The sequence below is a fragment of the Melopsittacus undulatus genome, chromosome 10 (genome assembly GCF_012275295.1).
Source record: "Melopsittacus undulatus isolate bMelUnd1 chromosome 10, bMelUnd1.mat.Z, whole genome shotgun sequence".
Classification (NCBI taxonomy): Eukaryota; Metazoa; Chordata; class Aves; order Psittaciformes; family Psittaculidae; genus Melopsittacus; species Melopsittacus undulatus.
Window position 1 is genome coordinate 34,445,156 of NC_047536.1, and position 14,345 is coordinate 34,459,500.

The 14,345-nt window shown below is 54.2% G+C and overlaps 2 protein-coding genes across 2 annotated transcripts; one reads left to right on the forward strand and one right to left on the reverse strand.

Annotated features, from left to right (window-relative positions):
- Window positions 1-1,033: 1,033 nt before the first annotated feature.
- PLAGL2 (PLAG1 like zinc finger 2) lies at window positions 1,034-9,861 on the reverse strand. The gene is made up of 4 exons (XM_034066829.1): window positions 9,721-9,861; window positions 7,275-7,384; window positions 5,538-5,921; window positions 1,034-4,706 (listed from the first exon to the last, which is right to left on the reverse strand). Exons 3-4 carry the CDS (start codon window positions 5,786-5,788, stop codon window positions 3,485-3,487), a joined length of 1,473 nt encoding a protein of 490 aa, XP_033922720.1. The 5' UTR covers window positions 5,789-5,921; window positions 7,275-7,384; window positions 9,721-9,861; the 3' UTR covers window positions 1,034-3,484.
- POFUT1 (protein O-fucosyltransferase 1) lies at window positions 9,806-13,584 on the forward strand. Its single transcript, XM_034066830.1, has 7 exons — window positions 9,806-10,013; window positions 10,162-10,283; window positions 10,358-10,540; window positions 10,967-11,079; window positions 11,553-11,745; window positions 11,975-12,217; window positions 12,621-13,584. Exons 1-7 carry the CDS (start codon window positions 9,824-9,826, stop codon window positions 12,807-12,809), a joined length of 1,233 nt encoding a protein of 410 aa, XP_033922721.1. The 5' UTR covers window positions 9,806-9,823; the 3' UTR covers window positions 12,810-13,584.
- The last annotated feature ends 761 nt before the right edge of the window (window positions 13,585-14,345 follow it).

Sequence of the window (14,345 nt, forward strand, 5' to 3'; positions counted from 1 at the left end):
AATACATTGTTTGACTCGTGTAGTGCCAATGGGGGAGCAGCTGGACTGGGACAGCAACAGGATGGAGGCGACAGAACAGAGGTGAGAGTGGGAGTCGGATGGGAGCTGGAGCATTCTGGAGGTGTGCTGGTGCTGTGGGAGCTGGATCTTCAGTGTTGGCTTCCAGCTCAATCCCTTTCCCAGAGCTTGTGTGTTGCTGCTGGGGCTGGGGCTGGCAAATACTGGAATGAAAGCTCAGCAATCACTGGAAGAGTGCAGAGGAAATGCTGCCGCATGGCCGGTAACCCCCGTGAGCCCCAGTAACCACAGCTTTCTGTCTACCAAACATTGCTCTTGCTGACAGGAGGAGACAGTCTCTGCTGTCCCTGTGTCCCCAGCAGGGCACTGAGTCTGGTTTGGGCTCTGGTTTTTTGCTTGAAAGAAACTTAATCTGGATTCATGGAGGGACCTGGACCTTTGGCCTCAGGATTCTGTCTTTACTTCAACCCTTCAGAGCACAGGAGGAGCCTTGTGGCTCCATCCCTTTGTGCACACATGCACCCCTGCCACAGCAGCTGTCCTGGCTGCACTGCAGCAGCTTCTTGCTGTGTCTTACCCACAGCCCCACTGGCAGGTGCTCATCTCAGCCAGCTCCTCCCGATTCTCCTCATGGCTTGGGATGTATTTCCTAATGGACACTTGGAATGTGCTTCCTGATGGACACAGTCCCAGGCAGAGCTGAGATGCTCAAAGTATTTTCTATGAGCAGGTAAGAGTTCACTGACCAGCCTCAGGAAACCAGTTGTGAATTGTGTTTGGTGTTTCCAATGGGAGCAGCCTCGATAGCTCGACCTGCTGACAAGGTACTTACAGGTTGTAAACTGCTGTGGAATGGGCAATTGGAATCCACTTCCCAGCCTGAACACTTGGCATTAGCTCCAGTGTGCTGCCTCCAGACAAGCTGCTCCCTTTGCTGGCCTGGCCCTTGCCTGCACTGACCCATTGGTGCGGTTCTGCTGTTGGAATAGCTGGGAAAGCAAATCACACGTGCAAATAATAGCAAAATGAAATCCATTTATTCTTTGACAGACTACTGGTAGGAAAAAGCTGCCTGGCTCTAATTCAGCTACCTCTGCTAAAGGAATTCCAGTGCTGACATCAGTCAGGGTACAATGCAGGCACCAAGCAAGCGAGCTGGATGTTCTGGAATAGGGGAAGGTGTGTGGTGGCACTGCATAAATCTGGGACTCCTCCCTTGCAGGAAGGATCAGTTCTCACCATTTATTACTTTACAAAAGAAAACTACTCCTCATCCTCTCACCTGGAGGCAGGGAGAAGGTTTGCATATACCTGGGAACAGCGTGGGACTCTTCACTTCGCAAAGGGAAAAGCAACAGGAGACAGGCCTGAGGTATTCAGTGGTGGTAAACAGAAGACTGGCTGAAATGCCCCATTTACCTTTTCTGTTAGAGAACAAGAAGGCACTCGTTGAACTTCAAAGGCAACGTTTTCCAGTGGAGAGAAGGAAGTACTGCATTGAACTCGGGGGATCATTGCCACAGGATATTGCTGAGGTAAATAAATCTTATATTACATTTTGATACAAAAGTAGTATTTGCAGCATTGCTGGCTAACCTAACACACCTGCGGGATGCTCGGAGAGCAGTGGGTCACTAAACAGTCATTCTGGGAAGCATCACTAAGCTAAATTCAAAAGAACATTGTGGAGCAGAAGGGGAGAAGCCAAGGGGCAGTCGAGGCATGGCCAACGTCCCACTGAGGGCTCCGTGGCAGGGAGAAGGGGTGTTCTCTGGGGAGGGCAGCATCAGCTTCACCTGAGGAGCTGCGAGACACAGTAGAGGTAGATTTTGTGTTTTCTACATTTATAGAGAACAATATTGACCAATTTCCTGGTTTATGTTGGCCTACAATGGTTCCTCCACGCCGAGGTGTGAAGATCTGCACTAATACATGGTGGGATCGACCTCTGTGTGTTACCATCTGCAGGAATGGTGCCCAGGGAAATGAGATGATGCAGATGCTGAATGGCACCAGCAGTGGGGCTGGCACTTCCCAGTGTAACTCTTGGCAGTAGGAAGGATGTGGAGGAAGGTATGAGGAGGGGCAGGGAGCAGGGCTTTAACTTCAGGAGGCAAGGCTGGGGAGGGAGAGAACAAAATGGCTGATGGAAACAAATCCTATGTGAGAGGGTGGCTGAGTGCAGCCCAAACCCTCAGCCTTTGTTAGAGGGTTAGTGTTGGGGAGGATGCTTCAATACACTGACAGAGCGTATGTGAAGTTGGGACCAGTTTTTCCTCCTGATTCCTGGACGTTATCACCCTGGGACTGAGGTAAATCACACCTCGAGGCTGCTTCATGGATAAGCCAAAAGGGTTCTGACCTCACTGAACTGCTGTGGTAAAAAGCCCACGTAGAAACTCCTCCTCTTGCCCTGCAGCCTCTTCTCACTGACAGTACCCAATGCCCCAACCCAGCCTTCCCCAGCCCAGCTTTGGTTTCCAGGCCAGATGCACCATCTGTCTGCCTGTGGGAGAGGTTTCAAGGGCTCTACCCACACCCCACGTGAACAAGCTCAGCTGCGAGCGCTGCTCCATCCCCTCGAGATGTGGACAGCCAGAAGGACACGGGGGAAGCGGCGGTGCAGGGGCTGCAGTGGTCCAGAAGCAGAGGGTTTCCCCATGGGGGAAGAACATGAGCAGTGAAGAGAAATCAGTGCAACCTGACTTCGTCGTGTAAACAGTGTTCTAGTTCCACCAGGGATAATCCTGGTGGGTTCTGGTGCCTCCTATGTCTGTAATGGCAGGAAGAGATCCGAGTTGTGTAAACAATGGCGCTGTGCTAAGTTTAACCTAAGGGCTCCGCGGAGGAGAATGAGGTGACGGCTCTGAAGTCACCGTGTAAACGGTCTCGTTCCTTAACACTGATGTGGAGTAAGCGGCGTTGGGTGGAGTAAGCTGTTAGGTGATGGGTGAGAGGTAGTGGGGAAGGTCGGCCTCTTCCCCATGGCTTCATACAAGGGTGGGTATCCTGACTTCTCCTCCTCCTCCATGTGGAGGTGCTGGCTCTTGGGCCAGACTTGCAGTGTGGGAACATGAAATGGAAGCTGGACTCTTCAGACGTTTAGCCCATGATGAAAGAGTCTCAGCTCCTTCTCAGGGACAGTCCCTTCCCCAGGAGGAACAGCACAGGCAGCTCCGGGGGCTGGGGGAAGGTCAGTGCTAAGCGTGGCTCCTGATTCACAGATTAACAATTACATCAAATAGATCCAGTCTCTGAGCTGAAATCCTTTCACTGTACAGGACTGGGACTCGCAGGGGGTATCTCCTGTTCCAGTCTACAAGTGCTCCCTCCAGAGATCAGAGACCTCCCGTCGGAAACAGCTTTGCAAAGCTTTCACACCCCAAAGGGGAGTCAGAGTTGTGCGTTTTTAAGGCTCTCCGCTGAAGGGTGACTGAAAGATCTGTTCTCCAGTGCTGTTTCCAGCTTATTGGAATGCCTGGTGGAACCGTGGCAGCGTGGTTGTGCTCAAGCTGGAGGTGAAGACAGGGGGCAGCGAATGAAGGGGCCCAAAGTTCAGCGAGGCCCCAGCTCCAGGAGATTCTTGAGGTTGGTGTTGCAAAGTGGTAAGCAGTGGCTGTGTCTCCCCCTGCGAGTAGCCCATGACCAATCCCCCTGAGGACACAGGTGGGTTGCAAGGAGGAAGATTCAGGGGGAGGAAGCTGAGAAGATGAGAGAAGTCCATGTTAGCAGCACAGAGAGCCTCTGAAAGGTTCGCAGGGCTCTTGGAAAGCAAAGCCTCATCCAGAGGGGGTGGCTGAGGTGAAGAGGACTGAGGCTCACCAGATGAGAGAGACAGGCTGCCAGGGAAGTCTGACAAGAAGCTGTCCACCTCTACTTTGGGTAGTTTCTCAGGCAAATATGAGGTAGATCCAAGCTGATACTTTGGAGGAGGTTGCGGTGGGGAAGAGATGGGGGAAGATGACTCCAGAGGATAGCTCACTCCCATTGGAAGAGAGTTAGGAACCAAAGAATGGGGCATCCCTGAGCTCGGCATGGTTTGGAGATGAGTGCTGTACATGCCCACGGGCAACATGCCCGGGAAGCTCTTACCACCTATCATGTCTCTGGATGCCATGCACAGGACGGGACTCAGCTCCTCCTTCACTGCAACAGAGGAGCTACAGCTCAGGAGACCCAACATGTCAACTGGCTCCGTCTTAATCTTCAGCAGTTCCTGGGAGTGGCTTTTCTTCATGTGCCTGGTGAGATGATCCTTCCTGCCAAACCTCTGGGCACAGTACTGGCACAAGAAGTCCTTCCTCCCCGTGTGCACCACCAGATGTCTCCGCACGTCCTTGCGGGTGTAGAAGCGCCTGTCGCAGTGGTCACAGGGATGCTTCTTCTCCTTGGCTCCACCAGAAGCTCGCCTTGAATGTGCCTTGAGGTGCTCCAGCAGGACCTGGGTGCTCTCGAAGGTCTGCAGGCACACCTTGCAGCTGAGGTCCCCGCTGGCCGCCGCGTGCATGGCCAGGTGCCGCCTGAAGCCCAGCTTGGTGTTGTAGTTCTTGCCGCACTCGGGGCAGTGAAGAGCCTCCTTGTTGGGGTAGTGGGTCTGCAGGTGGTTCCGGAGGTGATCCTTGCGGTGAAACATCTTCTCGCAGTACATGCACTGGTGAGGCTTCTGAGCAGAGTGCGTGGCCATGTGCCTTTAGGGGGAAAGCAGGAGAGTTCAGGCCAGTGGCTGACCCCCAAGAGAACACGCTACTTCCTCAACACATTACCTTGTTCTCTACACAAATCCCAAACTGCTGCCACTGAAGATCGTGCAGACACAGAGCATCACAAGGAAGTTACAGAGCCCCCCCAGCATGCATCACACAGACACTTCAGTCACCCCCTCAGCCCCTGTTCTCTCTGCTGAGGCTGTCAAAGGGGGAAGGACAAAGGAAAACTGGGGAGTTTATGACAAGAATGCTGCTGAGGCAGCCTCATGTCACCAGGAGGCAGCAGACTGGTGGTGCCTGTGTGCACAGCCACTGTGGGCTGATTTCACTTTGGTGTCTTGCCCTCTCTGACACTGTGGTTCATCTACTTTCAAGTTCCTCATGATCACAGTTGAATTATTCTATGCTGTATTTCAGTACAGAAATGAGAACTCTACTCTTCATGCGAGAATAACAGCTGCCACAGAAATATTCCTGCCATTAAGGGCAGAGCTTATGAAAGTGCTGTTCTTGCTTTTCATCTTGTTTTTAATCTGTGCACTTCACTTCTGAAAACTTCACTTTCTGCTTCAATTTCCTCCTTAGTAAAACAGAAAACAGCTTGAGCTCAGGATAAAGTATTATCTGAGGTTCTCAGGAAGGCACTTAAAGAAATGCCAAGTGCAGCAATGTCTGGGACTCGGCTGCTTCTCAAGGTAAGCAGGGCATTCCCCCTCCTCCTCCTTCTCAGAAATTCAAGCAAAGCCCATGAGGGGGCTTTCCCCTGCTCTGGCAGGGCAGCACAGCTCAGAGAGGCACCCAGCAGTCACCTACCTATAGAGCTTGTACTTGGAAGCAAAGGCTTTGCCGCAGTGCAGCTGCGGGCAGTTGTACGGCCTCTGCTCGCTGTGAGTTCTCAGCTTGTCCACGGTCGTGAAGGAGGCCTCTGATATTTCACACTGGCATTTTCCCTGACTTTCCGTCTCTTCACCTCTTGGCCTGGGGACTAATTTCCAGCCTGTCTCTTCCTCCTCCTGCTTTGCATCTTGAATCCAGTTGGGAACACTGGGAAAGAATGCCGTCATGGCAGGTCTAGTAGAACATGGCCATGTCCAGCAGAACTCGAGCCTGCGGGTGTCTTGCTGTGCTGTTGTCCCAGTGCAGTTTCCTGTTGGACACCTCTGTGACTAAACTCCTTTAATAGCAAAACATCTCCACCTGAAATCACAGAAGGGCTGGTGATAAGACTCTGCCTCCTTCACCCCTGCACACAAACAGGGGTGAGCATTCAGCAAGCACCATAAACGGGTGGAGATGTGTGTTCAGAGACACAGCAACTCCCGTCCCCTGGAAGCCTTTGGCTCTTTTCTCCCTTAACCAGTTACCTGAATAAATGATGATAAACCTTTTCTGAATTACATTTCAGCAACTATTAAGAGCCAGTGTTACCTCTTACATGCATCTCCTCCTGAAATGTTGCAGGTGGGTGTCTCTTTACAGCTCTAAATACCTCACCTTCCCCTCCTGTCTTGCGGATTGTTTCTCATTCCCTTTTTCATATTCACGAGTCTATTCTTACTCGTTCTTGCTCTTTCCTTACATGGAATTTCCTTCTAGAGTTTCTCAGAGAAACCATGGTTCTCTTGTATGGGTTTTTTTCCACCCACTCTTCTACCAGCCCGAAGCACTGGTGAGACCATCTCTTAGCAAGCCAATCTGACCTACCACACGTGTGTCAGCGGGGCTGGGGAGGAAAACTTGCTGTTATCAGCAACTCTGCACCTCTTTCAGGAAGGCAACAGATGCTGCTTCTCTCCAGGGTGTGATTAGTCATTCTAGTCTCACTTGCCTGCTGTGGGGCAGAGGCTGCCTCTCTGCATGACAGTTTTCTACAGTAATGAGCCATTGCTAATGGGAGCTCAAATTGTTTCCTCTTCAACAGCACCTACCCCTTGTATCCTCTGCTGATGAAGGTTTATGTTAATCTCTCTTAGCAGGTTCTTCTTGAGCTGTGTTTGCCTTGTTGGTGAAGTACTGCAGTTCTAGAGGGTCCTACCAACACCTAACCTGGTAATCTCAGAGAAGAGCTCTGCCACTGAACCAGCTGCCCGAGAAGCTCTTCTTAAAATAGCATCAAACCCTCGAGCTCTTTCTCACTCCATGATTGCTTCAGAGGGAGGAACTTCCTGCCTGCACAGCAGCACGAGTGCCAGTTGTGGGCAGGATGTGCAACTGCGAGGGAACAAACGGACCCTGGTAGGAACCTGCACCACTGAACGTTGTGAGGAGCTGAAACACCAATGACTGTGACTGCACCATCCCTCGCAGTGCTGGGAGGGGTTCACTCGGGATGGAAACATGGGAAAATGGGGTGACTGAGAAAATGCATCACTATGAGGTTTGGAAATACTCATTCAGAACAGAATTGGGTACAATCCTGTGTGATGGGATGGGACTCCTGCCCCTTGGGTGCAGGAGTCTTGTGGCTCAGAGCAGTCTTCTGTAGGTGTCTACAACTGTGAATGTCACCTGTGTACAAGATGTGTGTTGGAAGAGATAACTGTTCTTTACCTCCTGCTTCAGAGCTGCACACACGTTCCAGGAGCCTCTGCTGCCTTCACCAGGTAGTTGCTGCTTCCCCTCTGAGAGAGCCCAGCCATCTGTGCCAGCTTCAAAGCTACCTGGAAGAAGACAGAGTTTGAGTTTTGCTGTCTTGAATAGTGAGATGCATAAGCCAGCGCCTTCAGAACACAAACCCAAACACAAATGAGTTCAGATATTGTAAAGGTTCATCATCTTCCCTCTGAAATTGTAAGGGTCTAGCAACAAAAAGGACTTTCTCTACCCATTTAAGATCCTTTCTAAGTCTAAATGCATGTCCTTGAACACCCGGACAGCTCCAGAATTAGAGAAACAAGGTGACAGTCTTGCATCCTGTGAGTCACATAAAGTAGCTGTGGAAGGTTAACAATGTAATTCACGCCTGGCTGGAGATCTCTGCCTGAGCCACATAGTCACATCTGTAGGAAACAAGACTTGTTTTCTTAGTAACCTTTCCCCAGAGAATGTCCAAGGTGCTCCTGTTCACGGGAACTCTGTAGCCACAATCACCAACACTTCACCCCAAGAGTTCAAAGAACATTTTGTACCTCAGGAGCCTGCTACAAGCAAACAATTCAATCCACCTCAGTTTATCTGCATTCCCACTAGCTGCCCACTTACATGAAATGTTTCATTACTACAGTCATCAGGATTGTGCAAATTGCAGCTACAAGAGCTTGTATGAGGCTGCTGGATTGTATGTATGAGATTCCAGCCACTTGTCATTGCACAGAAAGCAATGAGGTGATTGCGCTGGTACTTGGTACAAGAAAGCTCTCAGGTTCCAAAGCAAGTCCCTGGCACTGAGTCCTGCTCTGGCAGCTTGGCCCACAGTGTGGGTCAATGACAGAGCACTCTGCACAGCTCCTGCCCCTCGGAGCAGCATTCCTCAGCTGGGGGAAAACCTGGTGACCGAGGCTGGAACCAGAGCAGGGAACTGCCAGCTTAAAAATAACCAGGGGAAAACTACACAGGAGCCTGGATGAGTTTCTGAGCAGAGCAGGAGGCAGGGACATGGCCTGGCCGGGATCCTGCCCAGCCCCAGCACCACGGAGCTGTGGTTTCCAGTTCCTAAAGGGATCTCCTGTGCCTGACTTGGATTTGGCTGCCCCAGCTTCTACCTGCTGCGTCCTGCAGTCCCTTTGCCAGGAGCTGCTCCAGTGCTGTCACTTCTCTTCCTGCAGGGACAGGGTCCTGGCCTGGGGCTCCTGTGTCCCCTCAGCCCTCACTCCTGCTTCTGTTCTGCACAGGCCCCACTGTTCTCCAGCTGCATGACAGTGGCTGAAGGAACCCATCCAGCTGGAATGTTACTTCTTCAGTGTTTCCTCCCCCAGGCAGGTCAGGGACCCCTCAGGTTTGTTGGGCTTATTTTAACTTATTAAAGCAGCAACTCACTCAAGCAGAAGGTGCCAGTTCCAAGGCAGAGGGCAGAGCCTCAGACCCTGTCCCAGCTCCAGCCCAGCTTCTGCAGCGATCCCAGCTGTGGGCAGCACAGGCTCCCTTTCCTTCCTGACATTACACACTGGCTGGTGACCACAGCCCCACTGCAGCAGCAGGTCTTTCAAAGCAGCAGGAACAAAACCACCCCCTGCATTCCAGGGGATTCTGACCGAGTCCAGCCCCAGCCCTGACATCAAGGCTCTGCTTCCACACCTCAGGCTCACTTGGTGGCTTTTCTCCATCTTCTGTCATTTTCCAATGTAATCTCTTTTAATTATAAGGGAGGGAAGTGGCCACGAGACCCAGACACACGGCCCCAGCCTGGCCAACGCACACCTGACAGCAAACCCACTCCGCACTTCTTGCAATGCCCCTTTCATTACAGCTTCCCCACAGGCACAAACACTGCCTCCCCCGCTGCTACAATTCCCTGATTTCCCTACTAAACCCACTGCTGTCTCGTTGAGCTGCGGGTGCCCCGGATCGGTTTCCACCACAGTGAAAGCTCTGTGTAAAACGTGCGTTCACCTGCAAAGCCCCAGAGCAGCCGCGGCTCCTTCCCCACCAGTGGCCTCGGCCCCGCGGGGTCACCCTGGCCCCTGACCGAGCTCCGCTTCCCCCCCCCCCCCCCCGCTTCCCTGACACGGGAGCAGCCGCAGCACGGCTCGGGGGGGTACCTGGGCTTTACCCCCCCCGAGGCGGCCGTGCCCTGTGCAACGGGAGGGGAACGGAGGTTCCCTGCGCACCGGGAGGGGAACGGAGCTCCCTGCGCACCGGGAGGGGAACGGGGGCTCCCTCCGCCCCGGTGCCCCCCCCCCCCCCCCCGTTACCATGGCGCAGCGCTGAGGGGAGGGAGGGGAGAGGCGGTCCCGGCCTCCGCCCCCCCCCCCCCCCCCCCCCCCGCCGCCGCCCCCACCTCCTCCCGGTGCCGCCCCCCTCCCTCCCCCCCCTCCCGGTGCCGCCCCCCCTCACTCACCCGGTTCCCCCGGGCCCCGCCAGGCGCGGCTCCGGCCCAGGCCCCGGCGGCCCCATTGTGCGGGGCATTGTGGGAGTGACGTCGCCGTCCCGCTTCCGCCTCGATGGCGGCCGCCGCGCTAGAGGGGCCGTGCCGCCGGGCCCCGGGGCATGCCGGGACGGGGGCGGCCCTCGTTGGCCTCCGCCGAGCGGCCATGGCGGCGCCGGGAGCTCTCCTCATCCTCCTGCTCCCGGTGGTGATAGCGGCGCCCGCATGGGACGAGGCCGGTTACCTGCTCTACTGCCCCTGCATGGGTGAGCCCCCCCCGTCGCGGCCCCCCGGTGAGCCCCGGTGCAGGCCCCGGTGAGCCCCGCTGCAGGCCCCGCTGCAGGACCCGGTGAGCCCCGCTGCGGTTCCCGGTGAGCCCCGCTGCGGGCCCCGCTCAGCCCCTCTCTCTTGCAGGCCGGTTCGGGAACCAGGCCGAGCACTTCCTCGGAGCCTTGGCCTTCGCCCGTGCCCTCAACCGGACTCTGGCTGTGCCGCCGTGGATCGAGTACCGGCACCACCGGCCGCCCTACACCAACGTGAGCCCCGCGGGGACCTGGGGGGGGGGGTCCCCACCGGCGGCCGGTGAGTGACCGGGGCCGTGTCTCTGCAGCTGCACGTTCCCTACGCGGAGCTGTTCCGGATGGAGCCGCTGCGCCGGTACCACCGCGTCGTGGCCCTGGAGCAGTTCATGGCCGAGCTGGCCCCCGTGCACTGGCCACCGGGCAAGCGGGTGGCCTATTGCTTCGAGGCGGCCGCGCAACGCAGTGCGGACAAAGCCACTTGTCCCATGAAGGTGAGGGCAGTGGGGGCTCGGGAACTGAGGTGTTATCCCCCCCGACCTGTGCTGCATCCCTTGGCTGAGCCTTCCTGCTTTGCTTGGCTGCATGAGTAGGTTCTGTCAGCTCAGACTTGGCTGTGGCTGTAAGAGCAGATCTGCAGCTTATCCCTTCCTCTCTGCCTGTTTCCCATCTGTGGTCCAGCCCGGCTGGTTTTAAAGCAAGTTTAAAACACAAGCTCGGGAGCTGGGGTGCTCTCACTGTTTTTGAGCAGTTTTTGCGTTAGTTCTTGGTTAAGTCTCTTTAACCTGTTCCAGTCCTTCCTATGGAGCTGATCCGTGACAAACTGCTGCATTCCTCCCCTACCCTCCTGTGGCAGAGCAGTTCCTCGGCTTGGTGCTCTTCCAGGCTCTGCTGAACAAACACTTGTCTTCCCCTTGCAGGATGGGAACCCGTTTGGCCCTTTCTGGGATCAGTTCCATGTGGATTTCGATAAGTCTGAGCTCTTCAAGGGAATTTCCTTCAGTCCTGCATACAAGGACCACTGGATCCAAAGGTAGTGAGAGAGAGGGTGGAAGAGAGTCCACTTCCTGAGAGTCCATTGAGCACCCAGTGGTGCTCAGCATGGCAACAAGGCTCTGTGTTTTGGGGGAGAGACTAAGGTGGTTAGTGATTAAATATCTTCATGTTTTTCCCAGTACGTATGTCCATGGCATGCTCTTCCTGTGGGCAGTGGTGTCAATAAGTTTGGGTGGAATAGCTGTGGGCTGGGGTGAAAACATAAGCTCAGCACTATGAGCTGTGTGAGAGTCTGTGGCAAAGATAAGGCCTGAGGTAAACTGTAGTACCTGTTTCCTTTAGTGGTATGTTCAGATGGCAAAACAGTTCAAATGGATCTAAACTGGGAGCAGGAGGTGCTGCATGTTCCAGGGGTTCATAGTTCCTGTCCAACCACGGCAGTAGCTGTGCTAGGGATGCAGGCAAGGTTGTGTCATGGTGCAGACCACTGGTTTGGGCTTTTTGCCTTAGGTTTCCCCCCTCTGAGCACCCTGTACTCGCCCTACCTGGAGCTCCAGCCCAGTTCCCAGTCTTAGAGGAGCACCGGCCGCTCCACAAGTACATGGTGTGGTCCGATGAGATGGTGAAGAAAGGAGATTCCTACATCCAGTCCCTGCTGCTCCGGCCCTACGTGGGAATTCACCTGAGGATTGGCTCAGACTGGGTATGGATCCTGTGCTGCTGTGACCACTGGGAACGCCCTGTGGGATGAGCTGCCTGAGGAGGATGTGCTGTGGGAGCCATAGTCTGAGCCCTGCTGCCTTAATGCTCTGTGCATTAGCAATGCAGTTGGGATTGTTCCTTCCAGTGGGCTGTAACGCTGCTGCTGGAGCTGGGGATGCAGCTTCCTCACATCTGCCAGTCAAACGTGGCATTGTCTCCTCTTCCCACAGAAAACTGCTTGCAATATGCTGAAGGATGGGACGGCCGGGCCCCACTTCATGGCTTCCCCACAGTGTGTGGGCTACGACCGGAGCACTGTAGCACCGCTCACCATGGACATGTGCCTGCCAGACCTCACGGAGATCAAACGTGCCCTCAAGCTCTGGGTGAAGAAGACAGAAGCTAAATCTGTTTACATTGCTACCGATTCAGAGCCCTACACAAGAGAAATAGAGCAGTTCTTCCAGGGAAAGGTGAGTCTGAGCCCCCACACCTGGAGGGCTTTAATAAACCCACCCTTGGATCCTGGCCCATCACTGCTGTGGACAGCAGGCAGGGGTTGTGTGATGTGTTATCCCCAGGCACATACTGACACCTGGGAGTGAGTTTTGTTCATAGCAAGAAAAATTAGACTGTGAAACTTCTCTTCCTAGAGGTTGCAGAGCATTGTCCTGCATGTAGGAGCTATCTCCTTGTAAAAGACTCTGGTTAAATAAACCAGAGTGGTTTTCAGAAATGTTTTCACATTCATAAATGAATTCTAGGTCAGCTTAAGAGAGAATCCACTCTGTTGTGTATCCCCATTACTCATATTACGCCAAGGTGTTTTGGTTGTAATCATAGCTGATTGGAGTCCTCTGTTCCTCCTCTCTGCAGGTCAAGGTTGTGAGCTTGCAGCCAGAGGTGCCTCAGGTTGATCTGTACATCCTTGGCCAGTCGGATCATTTCATTGGGAACTGCGTCTCCTCCTTTACAGCCTTTGTGAAAAGGGAGCGAGATGTGCATGGAAAACCCTCCTCGTTCTTTGGCATGGATCACCCACCGAGGTTACGGGATGAGTTCTGACTGCAATTGGAACAGGCTCCATGGTTCTCGGGGTGCTGAGCTCAGTGCCTTGCCTGGGTGCTGCTGGTGCTCTGCTGCGTGCGGGGCTGCTGCACCCTCTGCTCCTCCTCACAGTTGCTTCCAGACTGTTCTGTCTGGCTTCTCCTGGATTTCCAGTGTGAGGACAGACAGAAAAGGGATTTTAAATCACATAGTTTGTAGGAAACTCTCAGTTCAATGTAGTTTTTATGAGGTAGTTGTAGAGCAATCTGTTCTTCAGGGCTCACCAGCACTGGTGGTGAGGCAGCTGCTCAGGTTGCTGCTGCTCCAGTATTCCGTTAGTTTCTCCTGGAGATGTTGTGAAGCTCCTTTCCAAAACAGACCAGAACTTCTTTATAACTACAGAGTATTGCCAGGCACATCCCAGTGCCTGGGAAGTGGGCACAGGACAAAGCTTAGGACTGGAGATGAGCTCTGGGTTTCACTGAGGACTGTGGTAGCCCCTTGTCACTGCAGTGCCTCTGTTCCATTCCCCTGTTGAATGGGACTTCACACCCATGTGTGGTGGTGCTGGGGGCTCCTCTCTGCAGTCAGAGAAGTGTGTTCTGACATGGCAGCTGTTCAGCCCACCTCTGTATTGAACTGGGGAGAAGGTGTTGGCAGAGACCTGGGTGGGAGAGCTTCCATAGCCGGCTCTGTGTTATGGGTCCCATGGGGCTTGTAGCTCTGTAGCTGTTAGGTGGAGATCCATGGGCAGAGTGAAGCTGTTCTGAGCTGGGCCTTGTAGAGTAGCTGTAGGTGAAGGTTCTGCCTTGGTCTGCGGTAATGGTTCCTGTGTTCTTGGTTTTGTACTTTGTGAAGTAGCCCCCCTGACACAGAGCCCTGCCTGGGGGGGCTGTGGGCAGTGTTCACTGACGGTGAACCCCTCGGTTTGGCCTGGTTATGTGCCAGTGTTGGTAGCACCCATGACCCCAGTGTGGTGAGATGCAGCCAACACCTTTGGTGCTCCTGTAGCTTTATTTTCGGTCCAGAGGCTGAGCACGGGCATTGCTGTTCCTTTTTAGATGCTGCTGCGGTGAGTCTGTGGTGCTGGTGCTCTGCCCTCACAGGGCTGACATGGGGTGACCCTCGATGTCCTTTGGGTGCGGGGTTGTCTCCTCCTTGGGAATGGTTCCTGGGCTTTGGAGGGATCTGAAGGCTCGAGGGGGCTGCACAAGGAGGTGTCAGAGGCAGCAGAGGCTCTTTTCACTCTGACCTCTGTGCCAGCTCCCGGGAATGTTGGGATTCAGTGGGTTTGGGCTCTGGGTGTTCAGTCCCTGCTGCTCCCTGGGGCTTCTCTTAGCTCTGTCATCTTGGTTGGTGCCTTCAGGGCTGCTTTGCCTCCTCCCAGAGCCGGGGCCGCCCTTCCATGTGCTGGGGGGAAACCAGGCTTCCAAGGGAAAATATTGGGGTTTTTTTAGACAAAAAAGGTAATTTTTGTACCAATAAAGCCTTGATTTTGTATTCACTGCTGTGCCCGCACTTCCTCCGTCCGCGGGGCTGGCACCGGGGGGGTTC

Coding starts and splice junctions, on each gene's coding strand:
- PLAGL2 (XM_034066829.1), bottom strand. CDS start 5,788: ATGACGGCATTCTTTCCCAGTGTTCCCAACTGGATTCAAGATGCAAAG. Junction 4,707..5,537: donor TCCAAGTACAAGCTCTATAG/GTAGGTGACTGC, acceptor TTCCCCCTAAAG/GCACATGGCCACGCACTCTG.
- POFUT1 (XM_034066830.1), top strand. CDS start 9,824: ATGGCGGCCGCCGCGCTAGAGGGGCCGTGCCGCCGGGCCCCGGGGCAT. Junction 10,284..10,357: donor ACCGGCCGCCCTACACCAAC/GTGAGCCCCGCG, acceptor GTGTCTCTGCAG/CTGCACGTTCCCTACGCGGA. Junction 11,746..11,974: donor TGAGGATTGGCTCAGACTGG/GTATGGATCCTG, acceptor CTCTTCCCACAG/AAAACTGCTTGCAATATGCT.